The 10961-nt window shown below is 50.6% G+C and overlaps 1 protein-coding gene across 1 annotated transcript; it reads left to right on the top strand.

The window, feature by feature from the left end:
- The first annotated feature begins 542 nt into the window (after window positions 1-542).
- Nptx2 (neuronal pentraxin 2) lies at window positions 543-10639 on the top strand. Its single transcript, XM_027413612.2, has 5 exons — window positions 543-971; window positions 2552-2768; window positions 7760-8004; window positions 9568-9747; window positions 10412-10639. The coding sequence occupies exons 1-5, from the start codon at window positions 543-545 to the stop codon at window positions 10637-10639; spliced, it is 1299 nt and encodes a 432-aa protein (XP_027269413.1).
- Window positions 10640-10961: the final 322 nt, after the last annotated feature.

Genomic DNA, 10961 nt, shown 5'->3' on the forward strand with positions numbered 1-10961 from the left:
ATCTTAGGATTTCTCAGGCGGCGCCGGAAGCCGTGCCATCACCATTCATCGTGGGCGTCAGGGTGTCCCCCGAGTTTCTCTGCCCGCGAGCCCCGAGAGGGACTCCTGAGAGAGACCCGCCAACGCTTTCCATGACCGGTTTGAACTGCAGTTTTCCTTTTCTAAGAAGCCTTGGGGACCCCGCATTCGCGCCTCAGGAACACGGCCCACGCTAGAGCCCAGGCTCCTGGCCCGCTTAGAGATGCGCCCCCGCCCCGCCCTCCGCGTGACGCGCACGCGGGCGGACCAATCAGAGAACGCAACTCGAGCCCCACGCACAGGTGGCCCCGCCCTCCAAGCTTAAGAAAGGGCGCGCGGGCAGAGCTCGGGCCAGAACCGGGCTCCAAGCGGAGGGCAGGCAGTCTTTTGCGACGGCAGGCGGCGCGGTTTGGCGCTGCTAGCGGTTCCCTTGAGCGCTGCGCTCGGACAGACGTAGCCCGCCGCGAAGGCGCCCAGACGGCAGCCCAACGACTCATGCTGAAGTGAGCGCGCGGGTCAGCGAGATGCTGGCGCTGCTGACGGCCGGCGTGGCGCTAGCCGTGGCCGCGGGAGGAGCTCAGGACAGTCCGATCCCTGGCAGTCGCTTCGTGTGCACCGCGTTGCCCCCCGAAGCGGCACGCGCCGGCTGCCCGCTGCCGGCGATGCCCATGCAGGGCGGCACGATGAGCCCCGAGGAGGAGCTGCGAGCCGCTGTGCTCCAGCTGCGCGAGACCGTCGTGCAACAGAAGGAGACCCTGGGTGCCCAGCGCGAGGCCATCCGAGAGCTCACCGGCAAGCTGGCCCGCTGTGAGGGGCTGGCAGGCGGCAAGGCGCGCGGCGCGGGGGCCACGGGCAAGGACACCATGGGCGACCTGCCGCGGGACCCGGGCCACGTCGTAGAACAGCTCAGCCGCTCGCTGCAGACCCTCAAGGACCGCTTGGAGAGCCTCGAGGTAGCTGCGCGCGAGGGCATCTAGCGGATGGTGGTCCCAGGATCGTGGGACTGAGGGTGCGGCGGGGGGTGGGGGCGGGATGGGTACGCGCGTGCCCATCCATGGGGAGAGTTGAGATCCGGGTGCAATCCTCACTCCCTCTCTGGACATTACTGGGATGACCTCCCTTATCCCTGCCCTCCTCTATCCCCTTGTCGGATGGGAAAGGTGAAATCCTCACCCCCCACCTCCATCCAGTCTCACGCGGGGACTTACCCTGAATCTAGTGAGGTTTTTGGTTATTGAACCCCAGACGGCCTAGCCTGGAGGGCAATATCCAGTGACCCTAGCAGCCTGTTTCCTCTCCTTGCAAATCTCTGCGATCGGAAGCGGGACACGTTCCCTCTGGCTGTGCCCTGTGCTGAGAGCCTGTCGCTGGAGGTCAGCTGCCCATGGGCATCTGGTGTTTTCTTTGACAAATTGGGTCAGGGGGTGGGAGGACTGGGTTTGACTGATCTGCGGGAGCGTGGAGAAGGAAAGCCAGAGACCCCCAAATGTTACACGCCTCTGTTCATCGAGTCAGAACGTTTTTTAAGGTGCCCTTTGCCATGACTTTAGGAGAACAGACTTTATCCTGCTATATCTTCTTCCGTGTGCAGTTTGGAACTTTGGGGTAGAAATCTTCAATTAATTTTCATCTTACTTCCCACCTTGCTTAAGAAGTGTGGACATTTCTGTTAACAGCGTTTATCAAAATACCTATTAGCAAAAAATGATGTTTAAATTACAGGTGTTAATTATTGCTAACTTACCGGAGGGTTTCTTTTGGCTCAGTGGCTACATACAGTATTTCCAGCATCTGTAGATCCCATGAGTCATTAGGATTAGTAAGAGCTAACACTTCTTGAGTTCTAAATGTGGCTCGGGCATATTATTTAATTTTAACCCTTGTAATAGAGAATAGCACGAGGCAGGTCCTGTTTTTTTTTTTACAATTTATATTCTGGAGCATTTGGACACAGAGGTACATGAGCTTGCCAAGGGCTGGTGGCTGAGGGTGGCAGACTGCCTCTGAGCCGGTATGATGGCAGAGGAGTAAGAGAAATAGGAAGTAAGGATTTGGGTACCGTCCTACAAACAAAGCTTTCTGGGGGTTAGAATAGTAAGGTCTTGTGTCCGTCATTTTCCAGGGGCATCTCTGAGCATTTTGACCCTGTACCATTTTGGAACTTGGGGACCATGTTCATTTCTAGACGAAAGCTCACTGTACCATTGATTAATTGCTTGAGAAAAAAAAAATCTTGCCTGTATTTTTGGACTTTCTCTAACATAGAATTACAGATGTTAACTAAAGCAGCTTTTCAAGAGAAGAAAGTGAGATCTGCAAGTTTCAAATATTGCAACAAAGTAATTTTTTTGTCTGACTTTGAAAGGCTTCCCCTACCAAAAAATAAGTATCAGAAAAAACGTTCTTTTTTGAGCCACTGGCACCATTTAATGCTGCGTTGGAAGCCTCTCGCTGTGTGGTTGGGTCATTGGAGCCGCGTGCCATAGTTTTTATTCAGCTGGCCTGAATATGTCCCCCTCCCGCTCTTCCGAAGCTCCAGCTCCGCACAAACGCATCTAATGCCGGGCTACCTAGCGACTTTCGAGAGGTGCTCCAGCGGAGGCTCGGGGAACTGGAGAGGCAGTTGCTGCGCAAGGTGGCCGAGCTGGAGGATGAGAAGTCCCTGCTCCACAATGAGACATCAGCTCACCGGCAGAAGACAGAGAGTACACTGAACGCGCTGCTGCAGAGAGTGACTGAGCTGGAGCGAGGTACGTGCTGGGTGCCTGATACTCTGTCAGAGAGTGGCCTCCTTTTCACCACATTGGGCAGACCTAGGATTTCCATTTATGGGCAGCAATGAAGCAGTGGTGGAGGCAACAACATGGAGATGATCCTCAGATGTTTGTGTAAATGACAAAGGTGATTGACAGTGGTCATACGAATTAGCCCCGAGCCCCACGAGCACAAAGGAACTCAGGACCAGCTTGGATCAACAGCCTGACCTCTGACCTCCTGCTAGTTAGGCAGTTCAGTCTCTTTTTAACTAGTCCTCACAGCAGACTCTGCCTATTTTTCTCATCTCGTGCTGTGGTGGGTAAGATTCTCCCACTAGAGATGGAAGGGGAGGAGAAATAAAGGGTCCTAGAGGCTTCCATTTGTGGCCTCAACCCCCCCTCCCCAACTCTCTGGGTGGCCTGTGACGTTTTAGGTTTGGTGGCAGAGGGTATACAGTTATGATCTTAGATGCACTAAGCTAACAAAGATACTCTCAATTTCATGATTGATATGAGACTGTCCAATAGCAAGTGTCCAGTGAGTCCTGTAATGAAAAGAAGGGTCAGATGGAGCAGGCAATGGGCTGATGGGATATTGTTTCATTAGGAGTCCCAGCTTTCCCATGTCCCCTTCCTATTTTCTACTATTTCCCTTGCCTTCCTTATAAAAAGGTGAGAAGTGTAGCTTACCTATTTGACTATGATTCTGTTTAGGTTTTTTTGTTTGTGTGTTTGTTTTGTTTTGTTTTCTTGAAAGAGCATCTTGTTATATAGCCTACACTGGCCTTTAGCTTGCCATCCTCCGAGGTCAGCCTCCCAAATGCTGGGATTACAGGCGTGTGCTACCACCTCTGGCTTGACATAGATTCTTGAATTTTCAAAACAGTCTCTTCTGTCTAATTTCTGCTGATGGTGATATTGGGAGACCCCCTAGGTCCCAGAGCCTTTGTCAAAGGCAAAGCAACTGCCTTGGATGCCTTTCTTGCCTGACAAGAGGGAGGGCAGTGTCTACCCACCACAATCATAGTGGGTCCCTGGAACACACAGGGCCATGGAGTGAACACAGTAGTAAGTAACTGAAGGGGGTAATGAGAATGAGAGGGGACTTTGTGGCTGTGTGTCTCACTTGGCACAGTGGTCAGCTGGCCAACAAAGGGGCAAGTCCGTAGAATTCTGAGGTGGATGCTGGAATTAGTGTCAGGCAGTGTACCCATTTCACAGATAAGGATATGCTCACTTCCCAGGCAGACAAGTATCCTTTATGGAAACTTGCCAAAGAACCCTGAGACACATGTCCCAGGGACATAACCCTGAGCCTCCCCATTCTCTGTCCCTGGTCTCCAGGCCAGTAGAACAGTCACTTGCGAGCTGCCATTTAATAGTGCTCCCACATGTTCTCAGCCTGTCTGTTCACAGCCAGGAGGGAACAGTCAGGGTTCAGGGCCAGGCGTGCTGGTTCTGGCAACCACATTGTGCCCCTTAGTTATTGCTGAGAGCTCACAGCTGAATGGGCCATGGGATGTTAGGTCCTACAGGAGCCACACTTCTTGTACAACATGGTTCAGAGGAGCCACTAAGCTTCTTCAAACTGAGTTTGTATGTACATATATATGTGTGTGTATGTATTGTACATATGTATATATGTGTTTTTTCACATATGAGTACATATATATATATGTATATATATATTTTATATGTATGGGTGTTTTGCCTGCTTGTATGTGTATGCCACATTTATACCTGGTCTGCATGGAACCTAAAAAAGGGTGTTGGTTGGATCCCCTGGAACTGGAGTTACAAATGATCGGAAAACCACCCTGTGGGTGCTGAGAGTTGAGCCTGGGTCCTCTACAAGACCAACAAGTGTTCTTAATTGCCATCTCCAGTCCCAGACTTCCCTTTGACTCCCCCATCACGGGAATGCTAGACTTTTTCCTTGTGTCCCACCTACTCAGCTCTGGAATGAGTTGTAAAGGAAAATGACCATCTGGTAAGCCATTTGTTTCTGGGCAATTCTGAGTGTGTGCTCATTCTGCTCTGTGTCCACTGTACAGGGTGTGGAAATGCCCAGCCCCCAAAGTTCACTATGAGTGGGAACTCCACCAGGTTCCCTAGAAGCATCTAGTCGAGCCGAATATAGGTAGGCCTCCACCATGTGGCCAGGCTTTGGGGAGTCTCTGTCCTGTGGTCCTTCATTCTCTATCAGCTATAAGCCAGATACTTGCCTGTGGGTTCTGTATCTTCTATTAGCCCTGCAACAGGCTCCCATGGCAGGTACAGGCAGGCAAGGTCAGATGGTTCTGACCTCTGCAGATCTGAGGAGGTTAGTAGTGATCCCAGAGGAGAAATGGGCTTTTATTATCCCTGCTGAGCAGGAACTCTTTCTAGAGTCCAGCATATAGCCACTGATTCTGCACAGCACCCATGTTCCCAGGATGTCTACTTCTCTTGGTTTCAAGACCTGTTCATTTGCAAAGGCCTCAGAGTCCGGGCCAGCTGGCCAGGCACAGCTGTTTGGGTGTTGAAATCAGCATTGGCACTGAGACCAGAGCCTCCTCCCTTCAAGCCCCAGGCTGCCTGCCCTCCTCCTTAGGCTTGTCCACCACCTGCAGTTTCTGATTTATTGGTCAAGCCTTTTAATTCCTTAATTGGTTCTAACTAAGTTTCCTCTGAACCTCCAAGCTGTTTTTATTCAAATAAAGGGTACCAGTTTTCAGGCTAGAGCCCCCTTCTCTGCCTCTCAGCTCTTCCAGCTCTAATTAAACCTATCTGTTGTCACCAACCTAATGATATTACAGACACAGAGTCTTATTAAATTGGCAAGCCTGCCCACCTGCAAGCACAGAAGTCATTTCTCCTTATTAGATAATGATGTCTTCATTAAGAACACGGTCATTTGCACAGTCACCAGTAAGCACCAGTGACTATACATAGTGGAAAGAGGGACTTCCGGTCCTGTTGGCTCAGTAGCTGTGTGACCTTGGACAAGTCATTTCTCTCAGCCTCAACACAACAGAACAACCTGCAAAATTGGAGAGGGTGTTGTCTGGTTCTGTCTTTTTCTTTTCTTCAGTATAATGGGGGGCAAGCTCTTGCTTTTATTGTGGCCTGCTTCCTTGGGTGCTTGAGATGGCCAGGTCTTTCTGGCTCTGGACAGGCACTCAGCGAGTCTGCAGCCTGTTTTGAGGGTTGCCTACCATGGGAGGTCAGGATGAATCAGGGAGACTACACAGCCACCAGGGCATGAACATATACTAGCTGGAAAACCCAAAGATCAGAAAGGTGACCCTGGACTCTGTTACTGGGCTGTGCAGGAGACCTCTTCAGATAAGGTCTGGAACTTTTCATCTGGAAGATCATGGAGTAAGTTTGTCTGGCTGTCTGGTCCTTTAGAGGTGCTTAAAAAGTGGTGTTGGTGAGTGAAGAATAATGAGGCTCCTTCACAAGCAGAATCTGACTAACCCTTGTGTTAAAGGAAAGCTTGCTCTACGGCCACTCACAGAATCGGCTAGTTCTCTGCAAACTTTGGCTAACCCAACTGTACATCAGTTGGAGCTTAAATCAAGACTATACTGAAAGTTACATGCCATGTAAGAATTTGTTTGCAAAGACTTCAGAAGTGCCTCGCACATGAGGACAGCCTGAGATGGGGGAAGGGAGCATCTCACCACTACCAGTAAGGTCTGGAAGGGCTAAAGGTCTGGCCAGGTGTTAGCCTGAGGTGGGGGTACCTTTGTAAGTATCTACCTCCCTCTGGGTCCACATTACAGAAAACAGTCCAACAATGCAGTCCTGTCTTGAGAAGGAAAGGTCATGTCAGGGGTAAAGGGTTTCCCAGCAGGGACTGAGACAAACTGCCACTTCTGAGTAAAGCTGTAGTGTGGAGACCTCAAGCCTGACACCTTCACCTAAGCAGTGCTAGTCATTTACTGTGACAAGTGATGCAGGCTTACTTGCTCACAAGTGTTTATCAAGAGTTCAGGTCCCCAGGAGACATTTCCTCCTCCAAGCCCTAGTCCCTTGGGTTTCAAAGCCTGCCCTTACGGAAGAAGCCAGAGCAGTAGAGAGCTCAAGGAAAGATGGGAGGAAACAAGGATCAGCTGAGGAAGACTTTCCTGGCTTATAGAACAAGAAAATTAAATCCAGTTTCTCTCTAGACCCTTCCTCCAGTTTCTAAGCATTGAGACCAAGACTAGAGAATGGCAATCAGAAATGACTGGAGTTGCGTGCTTTTATTTCTGTGTTGTTTACTTGTAGAAAAAAAAAACAAAAAACAAAAAAACAAAACCTTGCTGGCTCTGGTGGTACATATATGTAAACCCAATACTTGCTCAGCTGAGGCAAGAGGATTGTGAGTTCAAAGCCAGCTCGGGCTACAAGGTAAACAGCAAGGCCTTTACACAAAGATATATAGGAATGTTCTTTAAAAGAAAGTTTTGTTGTTATGCGTATGTGCCTGGATATATGTATATACGCCATATATGTACAGAGCCTGCGAAGGCCAGAAGAGAAGGTTAGAACCCCTGGAATTGGAGATACAGATGGTTGTGAATTGTCGTGTGACTACTGGAAATCGAACCGGAGTTCACTGGAAGAGCAGCAAGTGGGCTTAGCAGCTGGGCTATCTCTCTAGCTCCGAGGCCTCGTTTCTTTTCCTAACAGACCAGGTGTGGGGGAACAAACCCACAGACCTGCTCATGTCCTTGGCTGTTCATGGTTCTTTATCCCACCTTTAATCTTCCTCTAGCCACTGTCCTCCTAGAGGAACTCACTGCCTCCCTATCCCTTTTCTCTTCTACTCACTTTGGTCTGTCCCCCTCTCCCATGCCCAGATTGTAAGCTTCCAGCAGGCAAGGACCTGGAAATCCAAGGGCTGATGGATTTGAGCACTCTAACCAGGACCAGAAGTGCTCTTGGTCTGCCTGAGTGATGGGTCCTACGGCCAGGCTAGCCTACTATAGCCTACTACTTTTCCTTCTACCCAGGAAACAGTGCATTCAAGTCACCAGATGCATTCAAAGTGTCCCTTCCTCTCCGCACAAACTACCTGTATGGCAAGATCAAGAAGACATTGCCCGAGCTCTACGCCTTCACCATCTGCCTGTGGCTTCGGTCCAGTGCCTCGCCAGGCATCGGCACACCATTCTCCTATGCTGTGCCTGGGCAAGCCAATGAGATTGTGCTGATAGAGTGGGGTAATAATCCCATCGAGCTGCTCATCAACGACAAGGTGAGGACTGCTCGAACTTCACCCTGGTGTCCAAGGGCGTAGATACTGGAAGAAGTCAGCCCTTGGCTGAGTTACAATAACACACAGAGCAGATCCTGGCCAGCCATAGTCTGTTTCACCCACTGACCAGGGCTGTGGTGGTTGCCCTCCTCAGCATGGAGAGGCTGTCTCACTCCAGAGGATGGGCAGTGGGATGGGCGTGGCATAACATATCTGCAGCCCAGGGAGACCTGAGCTCCGAGTCTGGCCAAGAAGCAGATGAGGATCCTGGTGTTGAAGGAGTGAAAGGGTAGGAAAGCAATATTCCATATACACAGGCAGCCCGTGTGGTCCTCCCTAGATGCTTTGGTTGAGGGTACCCATGTGAGAGTGTGGGCATACTCTTTAAAAGGGTCATTTATTGAGATAAATTTTACACATGGCAAAACTGACCTTTTAAATGTATGTTTCAGTTTTAGCTGGCCTTGACAAATGCATACAGTTGTAGAATCACACCACAATAAAAATATCGAACAGTCCCACTGCCACATTCCCTCATTCACCACTGTAGTCAGCTCCTGCCCAGCCCTCTTCAGCCCTTGGCAACCGCTCTTCTCTTCTTCTCTGTAGTCTTGCCTTTCCTAGCGAGGATTCCCCATTTCCATAGGCATTCAGCAGTATGGTCTACTTGAAAGACTAATTTGGAGCCTCTGATCACTCAACCACCTAGTTGGGCTCAGTGGCACGCTCTTTCAATACTTGGGGAGCTATGAGTTTAAAGACTGTGAGTTTAAAGCCAGCTTGTGGCTCACAGCTAAATCCTGTCTCTCTTCTCCTAAAGTCAGATTCAACACAATAAAAAAATGTCCTTAGTCTGGCATTTGAATGGCTGCCCCTGCTATAGATGCCCCAAGCCCAGCCTCCATTTGGGGTGGGTGCAGAGGAGACCCCTGCCTGCACATCTTTACCAAACTATCACTGGGTGGAGTTTGTTTACTTAGGGAGCACCGCAGAGAAGTTGAAAGTTCTGTAGAGTGAGCCTGCCCAGCTTCTAGCAGAGACAACTTTCCTGAGCTAAGGATTTATTGTTCTAAATAACATTGTAGTGCCTGAGAGCCTTGTTTTCCGCTCCCTTTAGACCTCTTGTAAACATTCAATTCCTGGGAGGGAGACTTCAGGTTGCTAGGAGACCAACAGTAACAACAGGGCTATCATAGCCTTGTGCTCACAGGCTGCTGGGGCGTTCCTGTAGTTGAGTGTGGGGTATGTATGTATATAGCCCTGTACTACACTGACATACACATGCATGGCCTGGTACACACAAAGGTTCCTGAGTGCTACTGGTCAGGTCTACACAGAGAGCTCAGGCTAGCCTGGGAGGGTAAGTCTGTAGCCAGGCCCAGAACCAAGAATGGCTTCATCCGGTCTCCCGATTGCCACACAAGACAGGGGAGGGGAGCCCATGAGAAATCCTGGGTTGCCCTGAGTTGCCCTAGGACTCCAGGTGACATTCCATTCCCTTCCCTGGAGCAATCTATGGGACTGGGACCTGGCAAGTCCTCACCTACATGTTGATACCCACAGGTAGCCCAGCTGCCCTTGTTTGTTAGTGATGGCAAGTGGCACCACATCTGCATCACCTGGACTACCCGAGATGGCATGTGGGAAGCATTCCAGGATGGGGAAAAGCTCGGCACTGGGGAGAACCTGGCACCCTGGCACCCCATCAAGCCTGGGGGTGTGCTCATCCTGGGGCAGGAGCAGGTGAGTACTCTCAGGAATGATGCAAAAGAGGCTATGTAACCCAACCACCCAGAATCCCCTCCCTGTTCTTGTCTTCCAGACCATGCCACTGTGTCCTGACAGCCAGCCCTGTGAGCAAGCTCTCTGGCTGCACAGCCCAAGACACACTAATGCAGTGTCTGAGAAAGATGCAGGGTAGTCACAGGGTTAGTGACTCATGCCCTATAGGGTAAACACTATAAGAAGGCATCTCCAGTGTCCCTGGGAGTCCCTGCATTTGCACCTAGGATACCTGCAGCGGGCCGGCAATGGGAAGAAATGTGATCCAGGAGACTATCTAGGTGAGGGACAGCAAAGAAGCCTGGGCAGGGAAGAGCTAGCTTAGTGATTACTAAGCACTTTGAAGGCTTGTAGACTCATTCATGGCCTCCTTCCTCAGCTTCTCCACTACTTCTCCCCTGAAAGGGCCTGAGAGTCAGGCTTTAAGCAACTGTCTTTCCATTCTGCCTCAGTTTCCTCTGTGTAAAATGGGTGGTTTGATGGAAGCCGATTTCCCACACCTCAAACGCCATGGGGCTTCAGGACTTATAGAATCCATGGTCCTCTCCATCTTGCTTCCCTGGAGAGTCAGGAGGCCAGTTCTGCTTGCGAACCTGCCCCCAAAGTGTCTGTTTCCATTTTCCAGGACACCGTGGGAGGCAGGTTTGATGCCACACAGGCCTTTGTCGGAGAACTTAGCCAGTTCAACATATGGGACCGTGTCCTTCGGGCGCAGGAAATCATCAACATTGCCAACTGCTCCACGAACATGCCTGGGAACATCATCCCGTGGGTGGACAACAACGTTGATGTGTTTGGAGGGGCTTCCAAGTGGCCTGTGGAGACCTGTGAGGAGCGCCTCCTGGATTTGTAGCTACCTTCTCCCTGTCCAGGAGGTCACGATGGGGCTGTTCTGAGAAGTTCAGCTAAAACCTATGGCCTGAACAGAAAAGAATCACAGCCTATTCCTAGGAAGCCTCCAAGGCAGGCTGTGTGGCCACCCTTGTCTTAGGCTCATTTGTTCCTTCTCACGATTTTGTTGTCTTTTGGGGGGGGGGAGGGCGGGTAGTACCAGAATCCCTTGGGAAGAGTCCTGAACCCTTCCTTCCATTAAACTCTGTGAGCCCTTCCTCCAGCCCTTGTAAATGCTAGTGGAGCCCAGTCCTACCCGTCCTTTTGGATCCTTGGTGTCCCAT

This window comes from Cricetulus griseus, chromosome 4 (genome assembly GCF_003668045.3).
Source record: "Cricetulus griseus strain 17A/GY chromosome 4, alternate assembly CriGri-PICRH-1.0, whole genome shotgun sequence".
In the NCBI taxonomy this organism is placed as follows: domain Eukaryota; kingdom Metazoa; phylum Chordata; class Mammalia; order Rodentia; family Cricetidae; genus Cricetulus; species Cricetulus griseus.